Source organism: Sminthopsis crassicaudata, chromosome 2 (assembly GCF_048593235.1).
Source record: "Sminthopsis crassicaudata isolate SCR6 chromosome 2, ASM4859323v1, whole genome shotgun sequence".
NCBI classification, from domain to species: Eukaryota; Metazoa; Chordata; class Mammalia; order Dasyuromorphia; family Dasyuridae; genus Sminthopsis; species Sminthopsis crassicaudata.
The window spans coordinates 104,048,401-104,064,303 of record NC_133618.1 but is presented as its reverse complement, the minus strand read 5'-3'; the positions used below and the strand labels follow the sequence as shown (position 1 = coordinate 104,064,303).

Sequence of the window (15,903 nt, the reverse complement as noted above, 5' to 3'; positions counted from 1 at the left end):
GATGCATAAAAATAATAGTTTTTCCTAAAACTAGCCAGATTTCATATAGTGTGACTAAACTATATGCTTTGATCTCAGATGACCTTTAAAAGGGAGCTAAGTGTTTGTTTAATAAAAAGAGAATCATGTATATAAAACACTAGATTTTTTTAAAATCACATTTTTATGGGGTTTTTTTGTATTTTATAATTTCAAGTAATATAAGTTTAAAAAAAATAACTTTTAACTAATGAAATAGAAGTTAATATAACTTGTTGTTTACAGATACTTTAGATTTAAATTAAATGTAAAAGATAATTCTCTTTCCCCCAAGGAACGTGATATGGACAGAAAAAAGATTGAAGAGCTAATGGAAGAAAATATGAGTTTGGAAATGGCACAGAAACAAAGTATGGATGAGTCATTACATCTTGGCTGGGAATTGGAACAGATATCAAGAACTAGTGAACTCTCAGAAGGTAATACCGAAATACAATCCAAGTTCAGTAGAAACATCAGAATTATGAAATTCAGTGTTTTTCTCCAGCTTAAGTCATTAAATTTCATATTTAGAGGTAACCTCATTGGTCTTTTAGTGGATTTCATACCTAGAAAAAGAATCCTTTTTTACATCGTATCTGATAAGTTGCTATTCATCCTTCTTGAAGACTTCTAGTGAGGGGAAACTTAAGACCAGTGATAGCCCATTCTACTTTTAAATAGGTAAAATTGTTTAGGAAATTTATCCCAAATTTAAATATATACCTCTCTTCAACCCATTGCCCATATTCCTCCCTTCTGACAGAAGGGAACTAAGTTCAATCCTCTCTTATACTTAATTTCAATAAATATTTTATTTAGGTACCCACTATGTACAATATTCTATGCAGAATATTAAAAAAAAAAAAAAAAAAAAGCAAAAAGCATTAAGGTTTTCAAAGTGCCTCACGTAGATTATCTTTTGATTCTCATGACAATTTTGTAAGATCATATCACAGTTATTTTCCCATGATATAAACTAAGAAACTAAAGTTCCTGGCTTTCACTGGCTTCAGGGTCTTTCAGTCTCTTTTATCATGTTATCGTTACCTTTTGTGTTACAAGGGGAAGAAAGAGAAAGGGAAAAGAAGTGGTAACAGATTTTGCCTTCTTGATGGGTGGGGAGGGAAGAGAGAGAGAATTCAGAACTGAATTTTTTTAGATGTTTCTTTTCTTTTATATATATATATATATATATATATATATATATATATATATATATATATATATATATATATATAACTTAAATGCAGAATAAGAAAATGCAAATTTAGAAAAAGACAAAAAATCATCTCATAGTCTTCTCTCTAAGTCTAGATAACTCTCTTCATCACTGAACAATTGGAACTAGTTTGAATCATCTCATTGTTGAAGAAAGCCACATCCATCAGAATTGATCATCGTATAGTTTTCTTGTTGCAGTATATAACGATCTCCTGGTTCTGCTCATTTCACTTAGCATCATTAAGTCTTCTTGAGATTAATCATCACCACTTCTTTGTTTTCTGCTGTTACATGAAATCTTCAAGGCCATTTACCTTACTGGTTGCCCTCTTCATTTTTGTCAGCTAATTCCTCTTATAGCTTTTCCTGGTTTGACAATTTAATAAACAAGCTATCAATTCCTTAAGAGCTACTAATCCTACTAATGAAATTCTGATGGGATTTTGAAGATATTCATTAATTAGCATGATGAAGAAAATACATTGGATACTGGATTTGAAAGTACTTTTTATCATATCAGCATCTATGAAGTTAAAAATAAAATAAAACCATATCTCTCTCTCTATATATATTTATATGTACCTATACATCTACATATATGTACATATATATGTTATAAAAAGAGCAGGCACAGAAATATTTTTATATGTGCTTATTTGAGCATAGGATTTTTTTAAACCTACTTATCACATTGAAAATGCTAGTATATTATAGGCAAAGTATAATAACATAATTTATTAGTAATATATGTGAACAAGAAATGAAAGAATTTTGTACTATTTAATTCATATTTATATTTTTCCCAAAAAAGACTTGAGCAGGACTGAGTGGGTGAAGAATTGTAGTTGCTAATCAAACACTCATGATAGTTGACACTTATTCTAGAAAGTCACATGTACATAGATAAGTGTGCATGTGTATGTGTGTGTGTGTATATATAAACACATATAAAATACATATGTGCATATATGTGTGTATATTTGTATGTATATACATATCCATACACACATATATGTGTGTATCTGTGTATGTATAATTGTAATCATCTCTCCATATCAGAATGTAAGCAAGGCCTGTTTAATCCTTTATGGTTGCTTACTCATATTTATCTTATGTTTTACTTGACTTCAATATTTGTATTTCAAATTTTCCATTCAGCTCTGCACTTTCATCTTGTATTTTCAGTAAAGTTTCACTTTTTCCTCCACAAGATTATATTCACTTTTTCCAGGTAAATTATTCTTGGTTATATATGACAATTTCAAAAATTATATTCTAGGCTCTTTGCTCTTTTATAGTTGTAATTTCTAAATTGCATATGATTCTGTTATCTCCACAGTATTTGAATTCTTTTTTTTTCTTATTTCTTGAAGTATTTTTCTCTTTAACATTGGCTAATAGTTAAATTTATATATTTATAGTCTCTATGCACTTTGCAGTTACCATATCATTTGATCCTCTGATCAACTCTCTTTAAGAGTTCTGAATGGCTTTATTTTATATGTCTAGGCTCTTTAAAAAACAAAAGACAAAAAAACAGTTATAGCTTTCAGATAGTCCAGTGCTTCTTAAGTTATCTCCTCTTGACTTGATTTCTAAGTTAATTTTTCCTATATAGCACTTTACATTTTTCTTTTTTCCAAGTCTCAATTTTATTTTAATAAATCTTGTGGAAGCAGTGTTTATCTGTTCTTATATTTAGGGAGTCTGTTCCTTGAGGAACAGACTGAGGAAAATTTTGTGTCTCTTGTACTAAACTGTTTCATTTCCAGTTTATTCTTCAGTTTTTCTCATTTCTTTGCCCATTTATTTTTTTGCTCTCCTTTAGTTTATAAAATTCATTTTTAGCTTGGAAAAAATTGCTACCATATCATTTACCAATTTTTTAGAAGAATTTAGGAATTCTAGTTGAACTTGTGGCTAAGCAATGTTTTGTTTTGTTTTTTCCCAGCCTTTGCTTTTAGATGTTTGGTAGTCATTCTCTTATAATGGGTTTTTACCTGGAACATCTCTGTCACCCTAATAGCTCTTAATATGAGATTATTTTTTTCTTTGCTCATTCTTCCAGACTCCTTCTTTACTTCAAACTTAGAGCCAGGATTACTTACTTCTCTGATGAATGTCTAAACTGACTTTTGTTTTCTTGGGTTCTTCTGTTGCTTTCTTTGGGTATTGTTTGTATTATTCTGAAATCTAAGGAACATTTCATGCTAGGGGCCTACAAGCCTTTTAGTAGTTCGAAAGTGGTGTGATCTAAACTAAATCTAATTACTAGTTTTTTTGTATTCTCCAAGTTCCTGTCCTGGGTTTGACTCTGGATTACCCCAGTTGGTTATTCTAGTAGAATGCTGGATTTAGCCGATGATAGTCCACTGAAAAGCTGTGCTAGTTCAAAGTGAGAGAATTACAAGCTCTGGAATTCCTATTGTGGTTATTTCTTGCAGTCTTCAGTCTGGCTAGAGGCTGAAATGGAAACTCTGCTCAGCTTCTGAATTCAGAGCCATAAAAGTAGCATTTGCTTTTGCACATGATTCTCGATGTATGACTCAGGGCCTGTGACTATACTTTTACCATAGAAGGCTACCCTAGACACAAATGGTCTACCTTGGATGTGTAACCCAGAATGAGCTAGTGAACAACTGAGCTACTGTTTCACAATTGTTCTCACACATGACATAGTGTTCCCTATCTTCTTCTTCCCCTACTCCAATCCTTTGTATGAGTCTTGAACCTCTTCTCATCTCAGTACACATTGTCTTTTTTAGTTCTATGGAATAGTCCATGCTCTGTACCACTGACCAGACTCTTATCTTCAGTATCAACAGACTTCTTTGTCTCCCCATGATAATTTGACCTGTGATCTTTTTTTTTTTTTTTCTTAGATTTTCTTATTAGAACACTGGTGTATCTTCTAGATTTTTATGTTACTACTTCTATCTTGTCCCCATCCCCAAGAAACATTTATTAAAGACTTTACCACACTTGAAGCCCTGTGCAGATTGTGAATATAAAGAAAAAATAACAACTTAATAAAAGATAATGTTTATATGTGGCTTTTAAGCTTTTCAAACTGGTCTAGATACAGTGTAGCCATTGCTGGCATTATTTCTATCTTAGAGTTTAGGGAATTGAGTTTAGAAATTGGCCACATATGCATGCAAATCCATATCACTTAACTCCAAGACTAGTTCTCTTTTTTATCATGTTGCTTTGACTCTCCATGCTAAATTTTATTTTGAATTTTTACATTTATTAGCTTCAGGATAAATTCACCAAGCAAAACTGTTGAAAAGTTGAAGTTTTTATTGTCCCATTAATTATTTAGTTTATCCTCTGGGAGAATTTTTTTAAAGTTCTGGGTGGTCTTCTTTTATATGTCTAGACTCTTTTAAAACAAACAAACAAAAAGTTATGGCTTTGAAAATCTAGAATTTTGCTTTTTCTGGTTTTGAAAGAGCCTAACTATTTTTATCATCATCAAAAAGTAGTGAGAGGCTACTTTTGTATTTTTTAAAATAGTATTCCTTGTTTGTTGTTTTATTGTAGGCAACACTGAAAAAGAATCTAGTACTGAGATCTACCTTAAATGGTGGTTTCCCTTGCATTGTGCCAAAAATATTATTCTCGGCACTCTAGATTCATATCAACATTTAAAATAGAGCAGATTGCCTTAAATGTTGCCAGTATCTTCCTCAAAGTGGCATTAGATGCTGTTGCTTATTTCCTTTCCTACATTATGTTTTGCATTAGGATTTTTTTTGAATTAGGGGTTGTTGTTTTTTTTTTTTTTTTTTTTTTTTTTTTTTTGATCTTTACAAATGGCCTATCAGACAGATGAGGAGTACTGCTATTCCCATTTTATTTATAAGGAAACTAAGGCTCATCAAGGTTGATTGTGTTCCCAAATCTCTTTCTTGTGCCTTTTCTACTGGATTGCACATCATCATAATCAGGAGAAAATCACAAAATTTCCTAGATGTTTTTAATCATAGATACAAATTAGGAACCCTGTGGGCAAGTGATTCAATAATATTTACCTTCTGGTAATGTGAGAAAGAGAGACACATACGCTCCTATTAATATTATATTTTAAAATTTTATAGCACCACAAAAATCTCTGGGCCATGAAGTGAATGAATTAACATCAAGTAGGTTATTGAAATTGGAAATGGAAAATCAGAGTTTGGTAAAGACAGTAGAAGAACTTCGAAATGCTGTGGGTTCTGTAGAAAGCAGTAATTCCAAAATTCTGAAAATTGAAAAAGAAAACCAAAGACTTAATAAAAAGGTAGTGTATACATTTATGTGTATGTGTGTGTGTGTGTGTGTGTGTGTGTATGCATATACTATGTGATATTAGTAGACTTTTTTATATGACTTGAATTTACTAGGTTTGCCAGTATAGGAAAATTTAATTAAGAAATTAATGATAATCAAATTTGAAATGTAAGCTTATACTCAAATATTGTAAGTGCTTAAAAGTGTCATTTTTGTAGCCACGGAATTTTAAATAGTATTTTACTGTGCTTGGTCTATATATGGGTCAAATATTCTGAAATGGCTTTGAAAAATCTTATTTAATTAAATGTATCTCACAGAACTATTTCTTATTAACTTGAACATTTAAACTTAGTTGCATAATTGGGTCTCTTTCCCAATTTGTCTTAATCCTTTTATTATAGAGCAACCAACGACACTTGGTTTAACAAATGTTATGCCAGATTTCAGTATTTATTAAAATAGTAGAATTGGATTAATTAGATTTTTTTTTAAAAAAAGAAATATGGGTTCATTCTGGAAATACAAATTTTTATTTTTATTGTTGAATTTAATTTATGATTTGAAATTGCTGTTGCTTTTAATGTATATTATGGACTATCACGAGTATTTTATTACAACAGTGCAATAAAGATCCAAAATACATATTCCAAAAGAATAAATTTTTTAATGTTTATTACTAACTTGAGTCATTTGTACAATTTTAAGCCTATTGAAAAAATACAAACTGTGCAATAGTACCAATTTTTTGCCTCTCTTAAACATGTTCAATAACTGCATATATTTAGAAAAAAGACTTCCCTTAATCTTTAAGATAGCCTATTTTGAGCTAGCACATCTTACTGTATTACACTATTTTAAACTATAGCTGAAAATAGATGGAAACCAAACATTTACTAGCATTAGATCCAGATCTTTTTTTTCTTTTCTACCATTTCCCTCCCTTTTTCTTGTTTGTTTTTTACATTTTTGCTTTATTCTATTTTTATCCTTCACTATTTCTTCCCAATCTTTCCTTACTTTGCCCCCTTTCCTCTTTCCCTTTCTTCTATTTTCATTTCTTGAAATGTAAATATCTTCTCAACAAACCATGTCAACCCTAAATTATAGAATAGACTTTTAGCTTTGATAATTGTTTGTATCGGTTAGTATATGACCACCACATATTCAGCTTTAATTTTCCCATTGTAGTTCTGATTCTTTAACCATGAAATGGATTTGCTGATGACTATGATTAAATTTTCTTAATGCAAACTCTAAACTTCATTTTGAGTATTTAGATGTTTATCACTTTATTGTTAAAACAGAATGTTGTCTTTTGTTATTGTTTACAAACTATAATAATATTTAATATTCTCTTATGGGTTTTTCCCCTAGCTGGAAGATCTTGAGAATGAAATTATTCAAGAAAAGCAAAGTCTTCAAAATTGTCAAAATCTGAGCAAAGATTTAATGAAAGAGAAAGCACAGCTGGAAAAGACACTTGAAACACTTCGAGAAAATTCAGAAAGACAGGTCCATTATTTTCTAGTAATTAAGTAGACTTAAATATTTTTATCTTCTTCCAAAAAAGTATTTTTAAAGAACATGTAAGCAATTTATTCATAAAACATTAAAATTTAGGTAACTAAATTTAAAGTAAAGCAACTTGAAAATCAGAAGTAGTAGTATTAATTTAATTTTTTTTTTTTTTTTTTTTTTTTTTGCCGAGGCAATTGGGATTAAGTGACTTGCTAGGTCACACAGCTAGGTAGTGTTACATGTCTGAGGTCATATTTGACTTTGGATCCTCCAGACTTCAGGGCTGATGATCTATCTATTGCACCATCTAGCTGCCCAAACTAGTAGTTATTTTTATGTGAAATTTTATGGAATACACAAGTTCTTCGATGAATGGAAGAAATCTTAAGAGATAATCTAGTCCAGGGGCTTTGTAACCTTTTTTTTGAACAAAGCTGTTTTTAATTCCTCAAAGCCTTAAGATCACTCGTAGGGGTAAGTTCAGTTGTGAACAAAATACAAAGGTGGCAAAATGTAAATACATAATAGATACCTGTCATTTCAGATATCAGCTTGGTATTTTGTCTAGATAATTGGCTGATATGGAAGGGTTGTAGGCTCATTGTCTAGGCTACAATTGTTATTTTGTAAATGAGGAAGCTAAAGACCACATTTGGTGGCTTGCCTGAAGCCACACAGCTAATAGCTAATTAGTGGCAAGGTCTAGTTGGAACTTTGGCTTTCTAACTCTCCTTCCAGGTTACTGGAATTAGATTTTATATAATTATATATACTGGAATTATATATTATATATATTTGCATTATATAGTGTTGCAGATAATATTTCTTAATCATACTAGACATTTTATTGTGAATTCTTTTTCAAAGAAACCTTTGAAATCTTATGTAAATGTGTAAATTCATATTTGTACATATGTTGAGGATGTCTCTAATGTGTATATGTGTGTGTGTGTGTGTGTGTGTGTTTTATTTATATATTTGGTTTGAGATACATGTATACAAAACAGTAAATAGACCTGAAAATCTTTTTAAAAAATACTAAGTATCTGTCTTTCTTATTCCATTACATTGTGAGCTCTATGAGGACAAAGACAAGTATTTGCAATCTTTTGTATTCTATGCATATAGTCTCCATTAATAATTGATTAAATAAACCTAGGCTTAATTGGGCCTTACATGTACTAATAATAAGGTCAAGGCCTTATTACTCCTTCAGGATTAAAATTAATTTTTGGTTGTATATCACTGACAATTTTATTTTTTTCTGAATTAGATTAAAATATTGGAACAAGAAAATGAGCATTTGAATCAAACTGTAACATCCCTAAGGCAGCGATCACAAATAAGTGCTGAAGCAAGAGTAAAGGATATTGAAAAAGAAAATAAAATTCTACATGAATCTATAAAAGAAACAAGCAGCAAATTGAACAAGATTGAATTTGAAAAAAGACAAATTAAAAAAGAATTGGAACATTACAAAGAAAGAGGAGAAAGAGCAGAAGAACTTGAAAATGAGTTGCACCATCTTGAAAAGGAAAATGAATCATTACAAAAAAAGATAACTAATTTAAAAATTACATGTGAGAAAATTGAGACCTTAGAGCTAGAAAATTCTGAACTGGAAGTGGAAAACCGAAAATTGAAAAAGACATTAGATAGTTTAAAAAATCTTACTTTTCAACTAGAATCCTTGGAGAAAGAAAATTCTCAATTGGATGAAGAAAACTTGGAATTAAGGAGAACAGTGGAATCTTTAAAATGTACAAGCATGAAAATGGCTCAATTGCAGTTAGAAAATAAAGAATTGGAAAGTGAAAAAGAGCAACTTAAGAAGGGTTTAGAACTCATGAAAGCTTCTTGCAAGAAAACAGAACGTTTAGAAGTTAGCTACCAGGGTTTAGATACTGAAAACCAAAGACTACAGAAAGCTCTAGAAAATAGTAATAAAAAAATTCAGCAATTAGAAAGTGAGCTACAAGAATTAGAAACAGAAAACCAGGCATTGCAAAAAAATCTGGAAGAGTTAAAAATATCCAGTAAACGGTTAGAACAACTAGAAAAGGAAAACAAGCTACTAGAGCAAGAGACTTCTCAACTAGAGAAAGATAAGAAACAGCTGGAAAAGGAGAATAAGAGGCTCCGACAACAGGCAGAAATCAAAGATATCACATTGGAAGAAAATAACATTAAAATTGGAAATCTTGAAAAGGAAAACAAAAGTCTTTTCAAAGAAATAAGTGTATTTAAAGAATCCTGTATCCGTCTCAAAGAGTTAGAGAAAGAAAACAAAGAACTTGTGAAAAGAGCAACTATTGACAAAAAAACTCTTATTACTTTACGTGAGGTAATTCTTTTTCATTACTAGTTGCAAATATGAGCTAAAGTTGAGCTGTATGTATGCATTTATATTCCTTAAAATTTAATATTATATATGATTGTGACTTTTAGAAGCAGTCACTGTTTTAAATATTGATTAATTTGTAAAGTCCCAAATTGTTTGCTTTGGGGGGAGAAATATTATCATTAAAATACTAAATAAAAATATATATATATATATATATATATATATTTTTTTTTTTTTCCTTTTTTCTGAGGCTGGGGTAAAGTGACTTGCCCAGGGTCACACAGCTAGGAAGGGTTAAGTGTCTGAGACCAGATTTGAACTCCGGTCCTCCTGAATTCAGAGCTGGTGCTCTATCCACTGCACCACCTAGCTGCCCCTAAATAAAAATCTTAATGAAGCTTTCATGTGACTACCTGAATCTTAATTAGTAATTCAGAACTTGCATTTAAAAAGTTAATGAATTTTCAGATTATGCCAAATGTTGTAATAGGAAGTAAGTTTTTACTTTTCCAACTTAGTAAATTAATAAACAATTGTAACAGTTCATCAAATAGTACACTAATATCCCTAAAGAGTAAATAGTGGTTTAAAAGTTTGTTAGGTTTTTAGGTAGATGTGTTTTCTTGGAGTCTTATTTGATAGAAAAAAACTTGAGATTGACTGTTAGCCTCTTAGCCTTTTCCATCTCTTCTACAGAGTAAGGAATTTCTAAAGATGATTCTTAAGTTTTCTTACTGTTCTTGAAGCAACAAGATTGTTGAGTTTTTCAGGAAGAAATTGTGTAATATATTCACAGTGGTTTAAACCTCAGATTTTTTGCCATATATTGTACAGATACGGTCGTGTTACTTTTCAAACCTAGATTACATATAGAAATCTTCTTTGTGCTAGCTTTGGTTTTAACATTGAGAGAAAAAGGAATATATTGGCAAAAGAGAGTAGGAAGTAGGTAAGATTTTTTCACTTCAGTTTGACTACTATTTTTTTATTTTTTCATTGGTTATGATATGAAAAGGAAAGTTCTTCAAGACGGCCTTTTTTCTTTTGAGTATTTGTGGATATCTTCAGTGACAGTAAATGTTTGATTGCTTTTTGTGTACTTGCTACTTGATTATTTTTACATTTCTTTTTTGGATAAGGATTTGGTGAGTGAAAAATTGAAGACTCAACAAATGAATAATGATCTAGAAAAACTTACTCATGAACTGGAAAAGATAGGATTAAATAAAGAACGTCTCTTGAGTGATGAACAAAGTACTGATGACAGGTAAGTCATATTAACAAAAAATGTTAAGTCTTAGGTTTTCATGAAAAATACAATTCAAATATCCACTTGCCTTTTGCCAAAACTTTTTTTGGGGAGACGGGGAGTCAGGGAACAGGGTTATGTCTTTGCTGAAAATAGGAAGCATAGAATAATAGGATTTTTAGATCTAGAAGGTTCTTAAAGGTCATCTTGCTTGCACCCCCTTAATTTACAAATGAGGAAACAAAAGTCAAGGGGATTACCTCACATTTAGAATAGAATTATGGTCTCTTCTATAAAGTGAACTTCCAATACTGTATATTACTGGGTATTTGCATTTAGGAACACAAACTATCCTTATTCCTTGCTTTTCTTTTGCCTGCAGAAAAGTTTTGTTTTAAAAAAAAATGTTTTTATGACATCAAAGGAATTGTGTATGTGTGTGTATGTTTGCACATACACATATATGTACACAATATATTTGCCAAAAAATTTCTATTATTATAAAAAGGTAAAAAATTCAAGTAGGCTAAATATAATTTTCATTATTATTTTTTCATGATTTTTATAAATTATACTTGCAGTAATTGCTTAAAAATAGACATGTATTCAGGGGATAAATTAAGGTTTGAGCAGTAGAATTTCTTTTGGTCTTGGAAAGAATACTTATCTCTGATATTTTTAAAAATAGTTTATAATAGCAATGTGAATTAAAGCACTAAGATATCTTGAACCAAACAACTATTTCGACATATATAGTCATTTCAGGTGAAATTTTTTTGTCCTTGTTTTCCTTAATAATTGGTGGTAAATTTGTTTTTGATTCTGTTCAAAAAAATGAAATATTTGTAGTTTGATGCTATTCACAAAAGCCTTCCTTTTTAATTTAAAAAAAATTTATATTTCCTTATATTAACTTAATTATCAATAAGCATGCAAAATCTGAGGAACTGTGCTAGCTTTTTGAGGGTGTATAGGATTAATGAATGTAGAGTCCCCATACTCAAGGAATTTCAATCTGATAGTATGGGGTTGAGAGGTATAAGAATTGAGGGTAAGACCCAAGGAAATACTAAAGAAGGGAAAGGGACCTGTATGTGCTGAAATGTTTGTGGCAGCCCTTTTTGTAGTGTCTAGAAACTGGAAAATGAACGGATGCCCATCAATTGGAGAATGGTTGGGTAAATTATGGTATATGAATGTTATGGAATATTATTGTTCTGTAAGAAATGGCCAACAGATGAATACAGAGAGGCTTAGAGAGACTTACATCAACTGATGCTGAGTGAAACGAGCAGAACTAGGAGATCATTATACACTTCAATAATGATACTGTATGAGGATGTATTCTGATGGAAGTGGATATCTTCAACATAGAGAAGAGCTAATCGAATTCCAATTGATCAATGATGGACAGAATCAGCTACACCCAGAAAAGGAACACTGGGAAATGAGTGTAAACTGTTAGCATTTTTAATTTTTCTTCCTAGAATATTTTTACCTTCTGAATCCAATTCTTCCTTTGCAACAACAACAAAATTTGGTTCTGCACATATATATTGTACCTAGGATATACTATAAGATATTTAATATTTAATGGGAATGCCTGCCATCTAGGGGAGGGGGTGGAGGGAAGGAGGGGAAAAATTCGGAACAGAAAGGAGTACAAGGGATAATGTTGTAAAAAAAATTACCTATGCATATGTACTGTCAAAAAAAAGTTATAATTAATAAAATTAATTAAAAAAAAAAAAAGGATTGAGGATAAGAGATTCCCTCTGGTCGATATCAGAGATTCTTTGTGAAAGAATTGGCAAACCCAAAGTTTGTGGCACAAGGAGATTTATTTGCACTAAGAAGACAAATTTCTTAGAGGGCAAAGAATCCTGACAGGATAATTTTGCAAGGATGGATTTACACTGAGAAGAAAATATCTTCATCAGTGGGCTAAGTCCAGAAAGGTAGGCCTTCTTGATTAGGAATTAGCAAAGAGTTCAGAGTTGTCTTTTATTAGCCTTCTGAGGCTTGAGACTGAGGAAATTAAGGGCTAATTTTTCGATTCAATATAGGGCAGTGATTATGCCCCTGGTCAAGATCTTAAATTGAATGAGATTACTTAACTAGGAGTTGTCTAGGAAAGCTGTGCTGGGAGCGTTTTAGAGTCAGGAACACCTTTCCCTTAAAGATTCCTTTCCATCCCTTCTCCCCCCAAAGATTCAAGGGGTCACAGTTTACATCAGATTGAGCACTTAGACATGACCTCAAAAGTTTTTGTATACTGTTCATTGAAGACAGTATTTGAGAAAGTGCTGGTATACTAATTAAATTAGTCAATATGGGGTGATTAAAAGGTTTTGTATGACTTCAATGTAAGAACAGAGACCAAGTGAAGTCCCAGGGCCATGTTCTCAGTCTGTTTTCCTTTTGTATCTGTATTTCTTTGTAGCTAATCTCTAATTTTGTGGGAGGGAGGTAGCTGGGAGCTTAAATGAAGTGTTATGTGGAGCTTGTTTGTGTGGATCCTTGATAATATGGTTGTACTGCTCCAGACTCAAACCTAGGTAATATTAAAAGGGAAAGCTGAGTAGTATTGAGTTTTGTCTTAGTTTCAACTAAAGAATTGTGTATTCTGACTCGCTTCTAGAAGAAGCATGCCCTACTACGGATTAGATCATAACTAATTATGTATCAACATGCTCACCATTACATGTTTTGCAAATGCTGTGTATCTTAAAAAAAACAAAAAACTTTGCTGCTAGTTTGTAAATTATTATCTCACAAACATTATCACAAATGCTCCTTTTCTGTTGACTTTTCCCAAAACAATGTACTGAAAATTTTGTCTTTAGAATACAGTATTTCAAATCAGCATGATGGTAAAAACTGTGAAGTAGAACTATGTGCTTTCATGTTCTTACCAGTGTTTTTTGAAAGATTATTAAATTTTTTGCTCTTCTGTTGTGAATAGCAGGTACAAGCTTTTAGAGTCAAAGTTAGAGTCCACACTAAAGAAATCCTTGGAAATAAAGGAAGAAAAAATTGCTGCTTTGGAAGCTCGATTAGAAGAATCAACTAATTTTAACCAGCAATTGCGCCAAGAACTTAAAACAGTAAGTACCAGCATTTAAGTTTTTTATTTAGATGTAAGACATTTTATATAAGTTGTTTTTTAAAACAAAGCACAAAAACAAATAATTGACTTTTTCTAAAGCCAGAAGTAGGTGTAAAGTTTAATTATTGAAATTAATATTGACTTTATAAATTGTAGGACATCTGGAATAATTTTGTTAAGAAAAAAAAGTCAAGGCGCAACTAGGTGGCACAGCGGATAGAGCACCAGCCCTGAAGTCAGGAGGAGCTGACACTTGGTCTCAGACACTTAACACTTCCTGGCTGTGTGAACCTGGGCAAGTCACTTAAGCCCAGTTGCCTCAGCAAAAAGAAATAGTCAATAGCTGTTAAGAATATGTGTAAGAAAAAGATGGGGTAGAAGGAAGAAGAGGAGGAGATACATGTTCAGAATAAAATATCAAGAAAGCAGAAGCACAGAATGAATTTTCTAACTCAAAACTCTACTTAGAAAGTACACATTCATTGCCTTTCACATACAAACACAGTTTGAAGCCATTTCAGATCTAATAAAGTTAGAAGACTGGGGGATAAATTACTGTATAATATAGATGCCAAAAGGGAAAAGAAATTAAGCCTTCTTTTGACAATCTAATGTTAAAAGCATCTCAGAACAACTATCAGGCCACCAATCTTGTAGTTTAATATTAAAATTCCATTTCTTGTCCTCCACCTCATTACAGTACTCTACAACATTTTCTTTAATTTTGCACCATATATTTGAAACATGTTAAACATTTTCACACTTGACTCTGGAAATCTTATAACACATTAAGAAACTTGTAATATTTTATGAGGGAAACATGACAGAATCCATAATCTTAAATACTGTTATTGGGGCTTGAGATCAGTTGCTATTCTAAGGAAAAGTATAAATTGATGAAAATTGTTAACTTAACCAAAGTAATAGTATCCTGGAATATAAAATTATGTTGTTTTCCTGTGGTAAAATTCTTGTCCAGGATTAAACTCATGAAGTTTTTCTTGATGACCCTTCCCAACTGAAATATTCTAACCTTCTTTAGGTTTCCAAGACTAATTTACTACTGTAAATTGTCATCCAAATTTTTTTGGTTTTCCAGTATTTACAAAATGTGTATATATATATATATATATATACTGTAGTCCATTAAATGTGCAATACTATTATGTCTTTTTAAAATGTATATACCTAAATTTTAAAAAATACTTAATTGCTAAAAACTTAATAATGATCTGAGAAATCAGCTGAGAAGCCAGCAGGTCTTAATTTTCTTTCTGGTAAAGGGTCTTGCCCCAGTATTTAGGGCTGCTGATAGTTCAGAGTGGGGATTACTGAAGAATCAAGTAGCTATAGCCATTTCTTAAAATAAAACAAAAAAGAAATTTGCTACATCAATTAACTCATCTTTCACTTTGACACTTAGAGGACATTGTGGAATTATTAATTCAGTTTAGGGAATAGGGAAATCCAAAAGATACACAAAGAAGGTGGGGTAATGGCGGATTTTATAGAACAAACTGAACACACAACATTTATCAGTTAAGTTCACCATCTTCTGTGGGCATGGTTTATGGCACTCCAAAGCAATTGCAATAGTAACATCAAAGATCACTAATCACAGATCGCATAGCAGATATAACAATAATGAAAAAGTTTGAAATATTGCAAGAATTAGTAAAATGTGACACAGACATATGATGTGAGCACATGCTGTTGGAAAAAATGATGCCAATAAGCCTGCTCACTGCAATTGCCACAGATTTTTGTGGTTTTTTTTAAATAATTTTTTTTTCAAAATATATGCAAAGATAGTTTCCAGCATTAATCCTTGTGTTGCCAAATTTTTCTTCCTCCTTCCCTAGACAGCAAGTTATCCAATATATGTTAAACATGTACAATTCTTCTATACATATTTTCAGAATTCTCATGCTGCACAAGAAAAATCAGATCAAAAAGAAAAAAAAAGAGAGAAACAAAATGCAAGCAAATAACAAAAAAGTGAAAATACTATGTTGTGATCCACACTCAGTTCCTGCACTTCTCTCTCTGGGTGTAGATGGCTCTCTTCATCACAAGACCATTGGAACTAGCCTGAATCTCCTCACTATTGAAAAGAGCCACATTCATAAGAGTTGATCATCACATAATCTTATTGTTGCT

The 15,903-nt window shown here is 31.3% G+C and overlaps 1 protein-coding gene across 11 annotated transcripts in view; it reads left to right on the top strand.

Annotated features, from left to right (window-relative positions):
* The window catches only part of CCDC88A (coiled-coil domain containing 88A), a 146,183-nt gene that overhangs the window by 93,686 nt on the left and 36,594 nt on the right, over positions 1 to 15,903 (top strand). For 8 of the 11 annotated variants that reach the window (XM_074286962.1, XM_074286959.1, XM_074286958.1 and 5 more), the window contains exons 12-17: positions 314 to 458; positions 5,346 to 5,530; positions 6,898 to 7,035; positions 8,315 to 9,385; positions 10,525 to 10,652; positions 13,600 to 13,741. In XM_074286962.1, the coding sequence (XP_074143063.1) occupies positions 314 to 458; positions 5,346 to 5,530; positions 6,898 to 7,035; positions 8,315 to 9,385; positions 10,525 to 10,652; positions 13,600 to 13,741 (1,809 nt within the window). The remainder of the gene's footprint in view (positions 1 to 313; positions 459 to 5,345; positions 5,531 to 6,897; positions 7,036 to 8,314; positions 9,386 to 10,524; positions 10,653 to 13,599; positions 13,742 to 15,903) is intronic. The other 3 variants (XM_074286961.1, XM_074286957.1, XM_074286953.1) reach the window with 1 other exon arrangement.